This window comes from Ambystoma mexicanum, chromosome 1q, assembly GCF_040938575.1.
Source record: "Ambystoma mexicanum isolate Mex_15411 chromosome 1q, UKY_AmexF1_1, whole genome shotgun sequence".
NCBI classification, from domain to species: Eukaryota; Metazoa; Chordata; class Amphibia; order Caudata; family Ambystomatidae; genus Ambystoma; species Ambystoma mexicanum.
The window spans coordinates 341,898,269-341,915,277 of record NC_090922.1 but is presented as its reverse complement, the minus strand read 5'-3'; the positions used below and the strand labels follow the sequence as shown (position 1 = coordinate 341,915,277).

Genomic DNA, 17,009 nt, shown 5'->3' with positions numbered 1-17,009 from the left:
GCTAATGGAGAGCTCCTTTTGGCACAAGGTTCTGAGGCTCCCAAATTCACTCTCAGTGGCAGCCATACGGCATGAACTCTGATTACAAAGTAGGGCGTCCAAAATGTTATGGAAATCAATATCTCTGTATCGGAAATGTTCAATTGCAGACAGGGGGCAGCCTTTTGCTATCCTTTGATTGCAGGAGCATCCAGATGAAAAAGTGGTGAAAGTCTGGAAATTGAAAAAGTCCTGCAACATCACAATATCGATATTGAGGTATTGATTGGCAACCCACTGAAAGTGAAAGAAAAACTGGAAAAGTCAGATTGGATTGACACCACAGAAGCAAGCGTTTTTTATTAAAAAAATTATGGATGGTGGAAAGAGAGGAAAGGGTTGAACGATCTGCCCAACTACCTGCTGAATTTTCCTTCGACATACTACTGTTAAGGATTTCAATCCGGCAACACACCGGACCAGGACTCTTGCCCCTAGCCTTGGATGTAGCGCGCAATTGGAATGCTTTCTCTTTATTTTCTACGAATTCAATTTGAAATGGCGCACAATCCGTCCCTCACCCTCTTTTACAATTACCCCAGGTCACAGTGGGCCATGAGCCAGGCTGGTTGGTGGGAATGCAATATTTATTTATTTTAAAATTCTAAGAAATCACACAAATTTTAATATTGGGCAGCCATCACCAATGGGGTGATAATTACAATGGAAACTTGAGAAATCCACTTGGTTAACCTTCTACAAGAACATATCCAAAGCACAAATGAATAGAAGCACTTTTTTAATTAGGATAGATAGCACCCGAGTTAAGGTTTCCCCCTGCAATGTTCCCTCAACCCACAATTATTCGAATTCTGAGTGGATAGAAAGAAGCAGCAGGTAGTCGGGGATATCAGGCAACAAACAGAATCAAAATCCTTCCCTCACAAAATAATAACAGATTTTAAACCCTTTGCAATGGCCTAAAAGGACAATCGGATTTTATAAATAATTAATTATATGTGTGCTTAAATAATGATGCACATATGTTTTATCACTAGCAACTATAAGGTAAGGTATCACAAAAGGCACACAGTTCAAAAGCAAGTTGACAGTAAGAACGCGATGCAGCCGATTCACATGTTGGAAAGTTGCATGTTTCTCAATTGCAGTTTTAAATGTCAAAAACATTTTTTTTTCTTTTAAAACGGGTGAAATACTCAAAATCGGAATACAGTTTTTGGGCTGGGGAATAGATGCACATCTCAGCGACTATATAGAAGTGAAAGGATGGTTATAGCTGAAGAATTGGATGAGATTTGCAAAATAAAAGGAGTTTCGGTTTTGGAAAAATAAAGCCGTTAAAGGGAGAAATACGGTTTAGAAAGAAAAAGACACATTTTACTTATACTAGATTATCAAGAAGATAGCGCTGCCCATGAAACAGGTTAAGTGGCCGGATTAACCCGCTCCACGTCGTGTTTCCCTTTGTGTGGAAATTACTTAAAATATTACTAAGGAGTTGGGGTGAATGAAAGAATGGCGCTAGCACTATGAATCAAGGACAGGGTGCACAAAGAATTCTGACAGTTGAACAAATTACCAAGGCATGGATAGGGTTGCTAGAGAGTGGAACCAAGACAAAAGGTCAAGATAGGGTAGGCTATGTTGCTATGGAATGAGGAATATTCACAATCCGCTCTTGAATTTGGGATTAGGAACAGTAAACGGGGTTCTGGACTCCAAGGCTCGAGTCACCAGGTAGCGGCAGACTCTCCTACCAGAACAACAGCTGGGCCTGCCTGGTCACTGGATAGCAAGTAAAGCTGGATGGCAGGGGTACAGCGTGTATGCAGTGAGTGGGCAAAAAGCTGGTCTGGTCACAGGATGCTCCCCAAAAGGGTACCACAGCTTTTCCCCTTTGTTTGTGCGGTTTTTCATGGGATCTCTGGATATAGGCCTTGCTGAGATAGGGTCAGCTATGCTTTGGCCTGGCAGTAGGATCTGGAATCTGGCAAGATGAATGTAGAAGATCAGGATACGCAGGGCAGGAAATTCTGGAGAGAGTGTGTGTCCAGAGTTCTGTCAGCCTCCCTCATTTATAAGGCATGGTGACATCATAGGATTATATGGCGGGGCAGGCTTAGCTGGGCATGCCTCTAAACAACTGGATTGGTCAGGGGTGATTGTTACCACCTTGCTGTCAGCTGGATGGATTTTTAGGGACATGAAATGAGCTTTATGAGATGGGCTTTACAATGGAAAGGATCATCCCACTGTTACTTTAGCCAAAATCATTCTTCACATAAATCATACATTTACGCAATTGTGGTCTTTTTACAAATGATCTAGGCAGATTACATATTTCACGCAGAGCATGACCCCTTCGCCAGCACCGACAGGTGTACCCCATCCCTGTACCCCTCCTCGGAAGACCTTCAAAAGTGTGAACCAGCTTCACTTAGCTACCCTCGCCTCTCGCTCTGCCATTAAACACTCCTCTGACATCTTTCACCTCCTTGAAGATTTTGACTTTGACGTCTTCACTCTCACTGAGACGTGTTTGACTGCCAGCTCTGTCGCTGTTTTTCACACATTCCTCCCTGAGGGCTACAAGATCCTCTCTAAGCCCAGCCCTAACTGGTCTGGAGGCGGAGTGTCCCTGGTCTTCCCAGAATGGTTCCCTGCTTCTATCATACCCACTCAGTCCTACTCTTCCTTGAAATGCCTCGTCTGCAGGTTTGATGTTTCTCCTACCCTCTCGCTGACTATCGTGATCATATGCAGGACTCCTGGTCCGGTCATCCTCTTCCTTTCGGAGCGGTCCAACCTCACCTCTTCTCTCCTGGCCTCTACCGCCATGCTTCTCCACAGAGACTTCAATATTCACCTTGACTCTCCAGATGCAGCCACTGTACTCTTCTGCAGCCTCTGTGACTCTTTCCCTCACCATTCGCCCTCTGGTCTGACCCACTCAGCTGGACTCACCTTGGATGCACTCATCTGAGCAGACATCCCCATCTCCAACCCTCTCGCTACACCTCTCTCCTGGTCTGACATGCTCTCCTGTCCTCTCACCTGGGTCTCTTGGGTCCCCCGGCTAAGCCTCTGCCCGCACTGCCAGTCTCCTTCTCCGGCATTCAACCGATGAAGCGAGTGTCAATTGCTGGTTTTCCCACCACTTTCATTCCCCGCCCTACTCCAGCCACTGACTCACACTGATTCAGCCCTTGCTAACCTTCACCTCTACATCTCTAACACCCTGGACATTCTAGCCCCTGTCATGAGGATCCGCATGAAGCCGGCCTCCAAGCGCAACACCTGGTATGACTCCGACCTAGCCTCTTTGAAATGCAAGTGCAGTGTTGCTGTTTAGAAGTGGCTGGCTTCAAGCACATCCACTGACAGACAGGCCTCCCGCCTGCTTCAGAGGCAATACAGACTCCATCCGCTTGAAGAAGAGGGCCCATATCCAAGCCTGCATCTCTGGGGCCACCAACAGCACGGCTGAGCTGTTCACAATCTGCAAGGAGCTCGCCAATGCTACTGCAGTCCCCACTTCCATCTGAGGCCCTCTGCACTACACTGGCCTCCCACTTCACAACCAAAACTCAGGACATCCTGTCCTCACGTTCCTCTCTCTCCTCACTCACCCGCTCTAAGGCCTCCCTTTCCCCCCTTACCCTTTCCCTCCTTCTCTCCTCTTTCTCGCCCATAGCAGCGGATGACGTTCCTAAACAAGTCCTCTCGACGAAAGTCTCTTCCAAACAGGTGCTCCCCTGCTCCTCCAGAACCATCAAGGACAGCATTGCATCCCTGATCCAGCCTTGGCTGATTTCTGCAATCACTCATTTGCCACTGGCTCCTTCCCACTAACCCTCTGTTCTCTCTTTTGCACCCTCGGCTTAAAAAGCCTTCTGCTGACCTTTCCTGCCCAGCTAACTCCAACCCTATCTTCATTACCCACTCCCTGGGCAAACTCTTGGAGAAGCTGGTCATTCCCAACTGATCCTCCACACTGAATCTGTTGGCTGTCTCCACGACCCCAGTCTGGCTTCAGAGTAGCCAGAGGCATGGAAACTGCTCTCCTGAACACCCGTGAAGACTTGCTCTCAAATCGCGATTCCAACTCTCCTTCCATTCTTATCTCTCAATCTTTATTCTGCCTTTGATATGGTCAATAATGCTACCCTTATAAATCGCATCTGTGATACCTTTGGCATCACAGACCTGGCCCTGGACTGGTTGACCTCCTTCCTATCTGACCGACCTTCCCAGGTTCAGCTGGGCCCTTTCCTCTCTTCCACCACACTCTCCACCTGCGGCGTCCCTCAGGGCTCTATCCTCAACATCTACCTTGCCCCTCTGGCCCACTTGATCTCCACCTTCTCTCTACAGTTCCAGTGTTATGCGGACAACACTCAGCTTTCCTTCAAGCTTCCCTCCACCGCCTCCTGTTCTTCCTCTATCATTCGTGACTGATTGACTGCTATTCAAGCATGGTACGCTGCTAACTAGCTCTTCCTTAATGCTAGTAATACTGAGATACTTCTCATTGGGACCCCTGCTCCCTCCTACTCTCTGGCCGCACTCCATGGCCCCTTGCCCCTCACCTTTTTGTGGGGCAAAAAAGCTTGGTGTCCTCTATTGATTCCTCTCTCTCCTTCTCTACTAACATCGCGGCCCTTGCCAAGAAGGCCCATTTTGAATTGCACCTCCTCAGAGGCATTCTCCCTTTCCTCACCTTCCCCCAGAAACTCAATGTCTCCAGAGCTCTGGTCCACTCTAGACTGGACTACTGCAACAGCCTCTTCCACAATCTGCCTCTATCCTCTCTGTTCGCCCCCTTAATCTAATCCAGAATAGGACTACAAGACTTAGCCTTGGCCTCAAGCCCAGGGACCGCATCTCTCTAGCCCTAAAATGTCTCCACTGGCTCCTGGTGGTTGCGAGGATCAAGCTCAAGACCCTCTGCAAGGCATAACATAAGCAGTGTTGCATAGCGATTTGCTATGCAATGCTTTAGGCTTGCTAGTTAAGTTGACAATTGTGTAGCAAAAATAGCTATTTAAGTTATGCTGTTGAATGAAAGCTGAGCTCACCCTGCATTGCTCTCTTGTCCTCGGGCCTCTCTCCACACTTTTTTCCTCTGTTCCCTGCAGTAATCATCTTCTCCACATAATTGCCAAAGGCCTGAGTAAGAGTGCTAGTCACACATTTGTTTTCTTAAAATAATTGCAAGCCAGAAGCAATTGGGACGACACTTTTATTAAGCCAACTAAATCCTATCTGACAAAGACCAGTATGTGTTTTTAAAAAAAAATGTTTAAAGACAGTCATGCAATTCCATTCCTTACATAATGTAAAATTGCAATATTGCTACTGTAAAACACTGCATTGTCTCCATACTTTAAAGTAAGGTTTAGGTTAGTATATCTAAATATCAGTCTCAACCACATTTTATTTTATTGGGGAAGATAAATCATACTGATGAGTGAACACTTGAAAATGTACAGGATTACACAGCCAAATACTTTTGATGGCAAACCTAGTTCTGTGACCTACTGATTGCATACATCTGCAACTGGTACTCAACCCACAAGCTGAACCCATACTCCTTGACATTCTATTGTATTTCCCTATTGCTTTATAACAGCTACCCTGAAATTGAGTCGGCCACAATCTACAATTTTCCTCTCGTGTGTCCAGTTCTCTGCCTGCTATGCCATCCACTCTGCTTAGTCTTACTTTCCTTCCCCTTACCTAAATGAATACACAAAACTAACTAGATATGTACGGAAAGTAGTGATCAGTATTTCCATCCAGTCTGTACATCTAGAGATCTGCTGCAATACCATCCTCTGTATTTAGCCTCCGGAGCTCACTTTGCTCTATTATTATGATTGCCCTATATAATAGCACAAACATGAGAGAGGTGGTCAAACTGTTATTTGACACCCATCCAGGGCACGCAGAGTCTACTTGCCCACTCGCATAGTCTATTAGATTTTATGAACGGGAGTACCATTTGCTGGGGACGTTTGAAACGTATTTAATATTTACCTTGTTTTCCGTAAATGTTAAATAAATGATTCACTGTGCATGGCAGGCAGCAGTGTGCCAAATATAAAGTGAGTTTTTGGTGACGTGTCCCATTTAACAGAAAGCACATTTACACTTTTTGTAATCTGTTGACAAAGGTCGAAGTCATATCTATTAGGTCGAGTAGGTAAAATAAGTTACTAGACATGCAGGTCTAGTGGAATTTTAAAGAATTTGCAAGGCCTGACTCATATCACTAATGTCTTACTTCAGCTGTAGTGTTCCTCATTTTATGTCTTGGGTACAAATAACTTCTGGTGACATAAAAAATATGAGTATACCATCACTAGTCAAATGGGCTTGTTTGCTAATCAAAATGTTAATTAGAACACTCTGCTAGTCAATTTTTGAAAACTAATTTATGCCTTGCTCTGCATCATCCACAAGGCTTTCTGGGGCCTTGGACCCAGCTGCATCCAACTCACTCTCCCTAAATACCGCCCTGCTAGAGCCCTTCGATCTTCCAACTCCAACTCTCTGCTGATCAGATGCTTTTCCAAGCAGAGGTTAGGGGGGGTAGATCTCTCTCTCTCTTTGGCAGAAGCTTCTCTCTTTGGAATGGCCTCCATGCCCCTCTCAGGCTTGAACCGGATCTCCTTAAGTTCTGGAATCTTCTCAAGACCCTCCTTTTCTCTTCTTCCTTCCCTCTCCCCCTGCTAATGCCCCCCACTGCCACATTGACTTGGTACCTGGTTCCTCCTGGATCCTACAGGGCACCAGCCCTACTCGCTCAGTCTACCCACAACCTCCCTCCCCCCCCCCCCCAACCTGCACTTGCCCTTCCGGGCCCCCTTCCCCTGACTAGCCTGGTGTGGTGTGCATACCTACCGGATCTGGTCCACCACTGTCCTTGCACTAAGCATGTGGTCCTCACTCCCTGCATCGCCTGGCACTTGTCCACCTGGCCTCCCCTTAGCACTTGCCTATCCCCAGGGGCCCTCTTCTTCCCCTCCCCCCTGCACTTGTATTCCTCCACTCTGCCCCGCACTCCCGGCCCACCCTATCATTATCCCTTCTTCCGCGACCGGCACTCCCCTCCCCTCTGCACTTCATGTTGCTGCACTTGCACAATCCGAATGACACAAGGCCTAGTAGGACCGTTATTGTTGATTTCTTCCCTATTGCCCCCCCCCCACGCCCTACCTTGCGCCCTCTTTTGTTTTGTGGTGCCTTGAAACACCATTTGCTGTATAAGAGCTTTTTAAGTACCAAATAAATAAATAAATGCCGGCTGGCAAAATCTGATCATGACTTTGTAAATGGTTCTCCCTGTTTTGCCAGCAGTAATATTTCTTTCTCTACATTGCTCCTACACATAAACTTAAAATATTGCAATACATTTAGTTCAAAAGTAACTAGGTTATAAAATATTAGAAAGGCATATAAAATGTTGGTGGTACAGAAAAAAAACATCATGTTTAAAATGCAAATGGGATGAATTTGATTTAGCAGCTGCTTTAAGAAACATTCACATGTTTTTGAGCTTTCTTGCCGTCGAGTTAGGTACGAGCAAAAATCAGATGGAAGGCAAAATGCCCCAAAATCAACGTGTGGCCCACAATGTTTTCAACTATAAATCAGCAGAGAAAGCATTTCAAATTCACACTAGGAAAACGAGTGGCAAAACGAGTGGTTTACTGCGAATCGTTTGTTGTAAATTAGTCAGCATTGTTCTAACTTTATAAAACGTTATACAAATGTGTTTAAACTTATGGGTAGGCGATTATCATCGTAGATGTAATTTTCCCTTGTGAAAATGCTCGTAAGTAATTGCGTGGTTACAAACTACACGTGTTTTGTATTTATCCCATAGATGCAGCAATTAGAGCTGGAACAGATACGACAGAGGGATGCAAATCGGACTGCATTGGATGCAATTGGACCCCGAAGGAAGCGAAGGCTCGATGCCCCAGGACCTGTTGTAGCAACTGCTGAGGTAAAAAGCAATTTTTACTGTGGAAATAGCGTTTGCTTTTACGCATTCTGCGTTGTGGGCCCGAAGTGATTAAGGTTTCCTCCTATAGAAGGTGTATGTTGTTACCCTTGTTTGCAGCATATCTTTATCTTGTTTTTTTATGTTGCAGGATTTATTGTGAATAGTTTATAAAGCAAAACCGCAAAATGTGGCTTTCTTTAATCGCCATCTTTTTCAACCCGTGGCTCTACGTGCTCTAGAGGCAGGATAGTGAGTGGAGACGCTGCGGGGAGGGGTGGCCGGACGGGAATGCTGCAGAATCACTTCCGCGTGCCCACGACAGCCCCAGGCTCTTCCTGTTCCCAGCTCGAGCAGCCACAGACATGCAAATACACTTGCTGATGTGATGGATAGAGTAGAAAACGTTATCATTAACATTTCTGCTGTCCTCTCCCCATTAACAATGCAACCCTGTTAGACTCTTAGTTGCCTCTGTTTGATTTTAAAAGACGCTATTCCTACTAGTTTACAAGTTAAATATAGCATTGTTATGCATGTAAGTTACAGATATCGTTAGGAGCTGAACTAGCTCCATGTTAATACATTTTGTAAAAGAAAGAGAAAAAGGTGTACGATTTGTGTGTACTGCAGAATAGATTTGCAACATTCGTCTTTTTTCAGAAGTGACGTTGACTTTCGCAAGACTTCAAATTGGAGTTTGAGTTTTAGCCTAATGTTCAGATGATTCCATATATAGGTGCAACGTTCTCTTATTTCAAATGTGATCCATCAATCCCCATATCATGTACAAACCAAACATTTAAAATGTTGTTTAATTTGTTAACGCCCGTTCAGAATGTATTACTGTATTTTTATTTATTTAATGTGATTTAGTTTACATAAGAAACTTTACACATAAGATAGAAAGATACAAAACATATATCATAATATCCATATCTGTATTACTGTAGAGAGTGGTGCAGTTTTTCTCTGCTCTTATCCTGAAAATGTCCACGAGCGGAATTAAAACATGCTAGCTTTACAGGTTGACTCTTTGTGACAATGGATGCAGCATGTGGTGTGCTTCCTGTCTCCCCAATCCTCCCACCCCAACACCCCGGCAAGCACTGCTAGCAGTGGAGGTTTCTTATATCTTAAAATATTAATTTAGGGTCCAGGTATAGTTTATCAAGGTTTGTAGTAGTTTTGAGTTATATTGGAACAGTGATATATAGCTCAGCTTTTATGACGTGGGGCATTGGCGAATGAGATTAATTTTCATTGTTTTTTCTATCTGCATTAAATACAGAATTAAAAATATATGTTATTCGTTTTAAGTGTTAGTTGTGCGTGTGATCTTTCTGTAGAATATTTGCATGAGGTCTTAATGGAGAATAGTTGCACAGACAAAAGCAACAGTTTGGGATTTTGCATAGTGAGAATGTTTCTCTGTTGTCAATTGCTGCCATTTGTAATATTGCAATGGAAGCTTTGCAGCGGTAATGCGCTGCTGTTAGGAGCAGGGGTGTTTGGATAAGAGGCGCAGTTTGTTTGCATGATCTATTGGCCTTTTTGAAAAACGTCTCTTTCTTTTCTAGCAAGTCATCGTCGCTGTGTTTTGCCCTGGCCTTTTTTGGCAAAATACTGGCTCTCTGTAGGCAAGACACTTTTAAACACTTAGTTAACTACAATTAACTTAGCCTGCAGTTTTAAAAATGTATGCCCCTTCCACCCACCACTCGTACTGTGTGCAGAGGGGGAACTCCTCTTCGATTGAAACCATCTGAAATAACTATGATCACAAAACAATATATACACGCAAAAGAGAGGGATTTGGAAATTCTGGGATCGACCAAAACTGACTATATCTAAAAATCTCTGCCATGCTAACAACCACACCTTGAAAGCAAAGAGAGCAGAAATGCGTAGATCTTTAAGGAAAGCCAAAAACGTGCCAGCAAAGTTCAATGTAGACAAAGCTAATTTATCAACAAAGATGTCTAAAAACTGGCTAAAATCCTATAAAATTCAACTATATCAAGATGATGCTGAAAAGATGCTAAGAACTCTTAGTGGGAAGCAGTCAAAGGATTTTTGGTCACTAATAACGTCTGGTGGATGGCCCACACAAGATATCCTCCTCAGTAATGTTAACGAAAGAGATTGGATCTGTCATGTCTCAAATTTGTTTGCTCCGCTATTTCCGATTCTTCCGAAAGTTCAACCAGACACTGACAAATGGGATATTGAACAGGATATACCAACTATTGAGTGCAAAATCAAAAAAATTAAAAAACCTCCCGGGCTCTCGAACGTGGATCTGAAAGCAAATTCCAAAGTCTGGGCGATACTAATAGCTGAAATATTTAAGACATATGCCAATTCAAACACCATACCTGGTTCGTGGAGGACAGCAAACGTTGTCCCGATTTACAAGAAGGGGGACAAAGGGAATCCCAATAACTATCGCCGATCTCTCTCTTGGATTGCATTGGAAAATTATTTGGTTCATTTTTGTTGGATAAATTTATACCTTGGGCAGCTTCCTCAGAAGGACACGACCCATTCCAAGCGGGTTTCACAAAGAACCTGTGTACAACGACAAACATCTTGCTCCTGAGCGTTTTGAAGGCTAAAGTTCTGGAAGGCTCTCCTAGATTATTCTTGGCCTTTATCGACATCTCCCAAGCTTTTGACAGAGCTAATAAAGCAAAAATCTGGGCGAACTAACCGACTGGAAGTGCCCAAAGTCAATTTTGGCACCCATAAAAGAACTATATACGGACACCTCAATGAGAGTCCGACTCAGCAGAGCTGGCCTCCTATCTAAGAACATACAAACATCTAGAGGAGTGAAACAAGGGTGTCCTTTAGCTCCAGCCCTAGATAGCACATATACGAGGGACTACCAATACTCGGAAAAGATGGTCACAGCTGTTCCACCATCAGTGGGCAAAGAAAAAATAAGTAGATTACTCTACGCAGATGATATCATCTTAGTCGATCAAACGGATATAGGTCTACAAAGAAAGTTGGACAATCTGCAAGAATACCTGCTATCAAATGATCTAGAAATCAACGCTAGTAAAACCAAAGTGCTGAGACTAGAGAAAACAGCAAAGAGAAAAAAACATCCTCATGGCACTTAGCGGAAGACAAACTGGAAATAGTCTCCTCGTTTAGATATCTCGGTGTCACAATTAGCAGAAGCCCACAAGAAATACAGATGCAAGAAACTCTCTGGATGAAAACTAAAAGTTTGACTACCCAGATGATGGTGCTAGACAGAAAGTTTGGTTGTTTCTCGCTCAAAGGAACTCTGATTTTCTTCAAATCTAAAGTGGTCCCAGCGATCGTTTATGGAGCCGAAGCGATGCCGGCAATTCCACCAGAAATCTGGAAAAAACTTGAAGGCTTTGTTTGGAGGAAAACACTGCACCTTCCGACATCCACTCCAGTTGCATCAATCAGGAGTGAACTAAGCCTAGTGTCCTCAAAAGGCACGGGAGATCTTAACAGCCTAATGCTGTTTCGGACAATTCAAACTTCAAATTCAAAAATGCATGAGATGATCCGGGAAGAACAAAAAAAGGGATCAAACGAAATGCCAACTCTCTGGTTTCGCAAAAATCTCACTTTGCTTGAGGAAATAGGTAGCTCTGAGGAGGAATTATACAACAACCCAACAAAATAGGCAAAGAAATGCAAAGAACTTGACTGGTGTAATAACTTGGAGGGGGCAGCAAGAAACAAGTTAACCAGGCACCAACCAATCAACGCTCAAAAATCGAATGAACCTATAATCTACCTTTTGAAGTTCCTAACAAAAGGATTAAATTAATCTTTTTGAGAGCAAAGCTAAATGTCTTAAAAACTAACAAAATCCTGGCCATCAGAGACAAAGCAAGGGAGACTAACGTAGCCAGATCTCTAAGCCATCTGATTCTTAAATGCACTGGCCTGGCATCTAATAGAAAGACTCACCTAAGTCACCTGTTTTCCAAGTACTGTGAACTGGATGAAGAGTACTGGTGGACCTACTTAATGAATGTGGCCAAGAGAAAACCTGTGATTGCAGTAGGTAATTTCTTGGAAAACTTAAAAAACATATAAATAAAAGGGAAAGATAAACAGTCATTCACCCATTCACTCACTCATGGAGCCATCTATGGAAACATGCGCACGGAAACGTACTTGTAAGAACTGTTGAAATTCACTTAAATCAAGAATAAAAAATAAAGGAAATTTTTTTGAACTAAGCTGTACATACTGCCAAGTTTTGTAGACTGATGCCTTCCGTATTGGGAGAAAAGCCTTTGTCCATAGGCAGGCAGAGGAGGAGCTATGCAGGGGCGGAGGAGTTTGGGGGGCAGTGGTGGACAGACTCAGGCAGACTCAGGCAGACCCCTGAGCCAGTCAGTGCGCCTTGCTCCTACCATTCTTAATATTGGATGCAACTACATCTGACGGACTGTTTTTAATGATTGTATAGTGTTTGCTTTTCAATCTCTTAGCGTTTTTTTTAATATATTTTTGTATTCCCAAGGCACATTGTTTATCTAACCATGTAACTGTGTGCTTAATGATCATAATGTCCAAAAAGAAAGCACTAACCTGCATTTCCCCTAAGCACACACAGGGATCGTAAAAAAAATGTGCAACATGCCCAAGCCTCCTTTTTGCGAATAGACTGCCCACGGTACCTCTGTTCATTTATGAAGTTGGAAAGAAAATAGGGCAAGAAGGGGGGCAGAATTTTGTCTTCCCTGTTGTGCAACCTGATATACTAATACGTCCCGTCCCCTTTCCTCCATCCTTGTGGACCTCCCCCAACATGCGGACGGCACCGGAAACTTTGGCAGCAAATTATTGAACTTCCCCTTTAAATTAAGTACAGAGCCCGGGGCACGGACCGAGCGTGGGAACGCTCCCACGAGGCCCTGCCCTCCAGCACCATTCATCAGTACCCTTTTCCGCACAGACGGTGTCGGACCTGGCAGCTAGATGTGGAGACTTTTCAACTTTCCGCTCGCTCACTGCTGTTTTGTTTTTCAATCTTATTAGCCTTCCTTTGGTGCCTCGCCTCCCCCGGCGCATGTCAGCTGCAGGAGGATTCACAAGATGTGCCTATGCGACTGCTCGTTTCCGGCTTGGTCCCCCATGCACTCTGTCTTCAGTGCCTGGGGCCCGACCACCACTCGGACGCGTGCGTGGCTTGCAGCTCTCTTGGTCCGGGCATCGAAGAATCGGTTGTCGTGTTGGAGGGAGATCTTCCACACTTCATCTGAGGGACCTCTCGTCAAGACAAGGTAGGCCCACTGTTCAGCATGGCTTCTCAGCGCGGCAAATCTTTCCCAGGGATTTCCACTGGCAAGGGTTCCTTGGATTCAGGTTCTGGCAGGCCTGAGGCCTCTAAGTCTACCAGCCCCCAAGCCAAGGGACCTGGGGGCTCTTTCCGGGAGATCCGTGGGCAGACCTGTGGCCGTCACGGCTACCGGCTCCTAAGCCGAGGCACTCGGGGGCTGGCTGTCCTCGGAAGGGTGATCAAGTTCGTCCTCCTCTTTGACATCAAGGGGTAAAGTATCGGGTGCTACCACCAAGAGTCCGTCCTCGGCACGATCCAGCACAAGGGCCGAGGGCGCACAGCTTGCCGGAGCCTGCTCCAATTCGTGAGTCAGGGCGTTACGACTAACGGCCAGCCGGCCGAGTGCTTAGCGGCTACCATAGTGGTCTCTGAGGTCAACGCTTCTGTTTCGGGTATGGGAAACAAAGTGTTTCCTCCCATGCCTGAGCCCGCACGTCGCTTGGGGCCTTTGCGCCCTCCCACCCAGGGCCTGGCGCAAGGCCCCAAAATGATGGTTGGGCACGTGGCCGAGTCTGCTAGGCTGGCAGACATGTTAGATTCGACTCTGAATCCACCCATGCTCTTGCCCATTAAATGGAGCAGACTGAGAGTCAGAGGGTGTTCGTCAGTGAGGCTGCAACAACCTGTTCACGGGCTCTCTGGAATTGCTGCTGTTTGTGGAGTCTTTCTTTGCTGATAACTGAGGAGTCGATCTAGGACAGAACTCTATATTTACTCAGCGCCGCCCAGCAGAGCGTGAGCGGAGTGTGAGTCAGTGTGTGTTTGTCAGTGTTCGGTAAGTGGAGATATTCCCGAAAGTGTCCTTTAGTTTGCAGTTATTTACAATGTTAAATCCCTGCTGAAAGACGCTTGTACTATTGGCTATTGGCTGCTAGTATTTCTGTTTTACTGTGGCCCCTCCCCTTTCCTTCTTGGTAAGTGACCAAAGCACCGTAATTTGCTAACAAACATGCCCGGTAAAACAATTACCAAATCAAAATACTATAACTTACGAAAAACAAAACCATATGGGAAAAGTTCCAGTTACCGCTGCGAGGAACGCAAGACTTCGGTAACCAATCAATGTGGAAAAATGAAAAATGCTCCCCCCGCCCCCATCGAGGATTAAAGAGTACTAAAACTCTCCAAGTGAGATCATCAGGACAAATCACAGCTTTCTTTAAACCCAGCGCTGATAAGGCAGACGCGGCGGATACGGCGCAAGGTAATTTTTTGTCTTGGGTCACTGCTGTGGTCCACCATGCTCCGCCCAGTGCGAACCGTAATTTTTCCCCTTTACTTCTGTTCGAGCGATTGATGGTAATTATTTATTAGATTTATGCTATGGCTTGTGCGTTTCCAATCGCACAACTGCAGAAGCTGGAGAACCCTCTAATACACAGTCTGCTCTTCATCATTTAGACTCCTCATGTCACATTGAAGTGGGCTCACAATGTTTATCTAGCACACCATCACTTTTTCCATAAAGCGCTCCGGTGCTTAATCAGACATATATGGTCTACTCATCAAGAAAAAAAATCAAAGCGAACAGAATATTCCTAATGGGAATCTGACTACCGCGCAGAATGAGGATAGAAATATGGCTGAAAACATTTCTCTACCATCAATCAGCATAATGCACTTCACGATGAAAATTCTAATTAAGTTATGCGATCAAACATATTTTCAAACGCAGAAAAATGGAGAGATGTTGGATATTCTAATGACTCCCCATAAGAATTGCCAAGTTGTCAACGAGGAGAAAGATTCTGTTGAAATTATTGCTGATAGAGAAAATGACCAGGACCATGCACCAAATAAAGACACCTTAAACGCATCCTATAACATCATGGAGTCCCCCCTTTCCTATCCCAAGCTCGAACAAAGAAGACTAAAGCAAAAAAAAAAACAGGGATGGCGAAAACTGTAATACCTATGAAAACAGTGGAAATCATAGATCCCAATAGTCTTTCCTCTAAAGACCACTGTTACCTCCACAGGTGTTACTCAGCGTAACTCTAAGCGTTTACGAAAACCGTAAGAAAAAAAGACAGTCACAAAGAATGGGAATTTTGACTAGCTGGTTGGTAGACGATAATAGAGATGATGACTCCAAAGTCAATGAAGAATCTGTATTAGAGATCAATCACTCCGAACAGGAAGTAATTGAAGAAACCCTTCAACCAAGAGCTCTGACCAAAAAGAAAAAGAAGAGGGTGACGCTGGAAAAAGAAGAAATAAACAAATTACCTAACCCCCTACAAGATATAAAGGTTGTGACGATTAGTGAGAGAGTTGATAAGAAAATGAAGAAACCTATTAATAGAATGTGTCTAATATATTTGTTTTCTAAATTCCCTGCACTTCGCATTCTTAGGTCATGTGACTTTGACTTTATACAACCTTTGAGACTTTCGTTTGGAGCCATCCCTCTTATTCATCGTGTTCTACTAACCACTGCAACTTTAATTAGAACACAATCAGAATCACTTGAATATCTTGGCTTCAACCTTGATTTGGCAATTCCCAATACTCCTGTGACACAGTCATGTGATCACTGTAGGAATTCTAATCATATAGAAACTTGCAATCTTCCAAAACAAAGAGAGACAGTGAGTGAAAATCAAGTGTGGTGGAAATGGTTAAAGAATCTGTTAGGGCAAATTGAATAAACCCATCCATGAGATATTAAGATTGCCTCATGGAATACCAGAGATCATTCAAGTATTCTCGAAACTGGAGCCTCACTTGACTACTTATTGACCTTTCCTATTTTTCTATTGCAGGAGACCTGGCTCCTCAAAGACTACCACATTGATACTCACCATATATTGCAGTGCCATGCCCATGAAGGAGCAATTGGCAGACCCGTCGGAGGACCTCTGACTGGAGTCTCTCCTGATTTCCTAGCTAGCCTTATTCCATTAAAATCAGGTGTACAAGATAACATGTTAATTGTTCAAGTTAGAGCTAAAAACATTTCACATGCTCCTAACATAGTAATCATCAATATATATGATCCCCCATTGAAAAATGTAACTAGTGAAATTCATGATACTATTGAATCTGTGCTAGCTGAATGGCTGCTTAAAGAGGGTAACAATGTGGTATTGCTTTGTGGAGACCTTAATGCCCAATGCGGAATAACTACGATGAAAGCCACATTCCATAAAAGTGGTGTGTCGAATGTAATAGTTCAATCTCAACACAATGCTAAAGGCAAAATGTGGTCAAATTTGATGGAAGTTTGGGAGATGTGGCCACTGAATGGTCGTACTGCGAGTGATACATGAGGGAAATGTACGTGAAAGTTTGGTACTAAGGTTGCCACGCTAGATTATATATGTGGTAATATGTCAGCTTTGGATCTAGTGAATGACTTTGAAGTAGTTCAACTTCCGTACAGTGATCATTCACTTGTCTTTGTGTCCCTGAATTTAACTACGCAACAAGTATGTGATAGGGGTCCCATAAACATCAAGGTAACAAACTGTGGGATCAAAATAAAATGGGGTATCCTGAAGAGTAGGAAAAGGGTTAAAAGACTTAATCAGCTGATTGTAAGTTCGAAACCTACTATTGACCTAATGAAGAGTGAAGAGATTGAAAATCTCATTAAGAAAACCACTGAGGAAGTGGCTAACCCCATGCATTGCCAACGGGAAAAAAGGT

General features: G+C 44.1%; 1 protein-coding gene across 4 annotated transcripts in view; it reads left to right on the top strand.

Moving 5' to 3' along the window:
- Window positions 1-17,009, top strand: part of LOC138527959 (transcription initiation factor TFIID subunit 4-like) — a 3,082,360-nt gene that overhangs the window by 2,637,585 nt on the left and 427,766 nt on the right. For all 4 annotated transcript variants that reach the window (XM_069639368.1, XM_069639358.1, XM_069639375.1 and 1 more), the window contains one exon: window positions 7,892-8,014. In XM_069639368.1, the coding sequence (XP_069495469.1) occupies window positions 7,892-8,014 (123 nt within the window). The remainder of the gene's footprint in view (window positions 1-7,891; window positions 8,015-17,009) is intronic.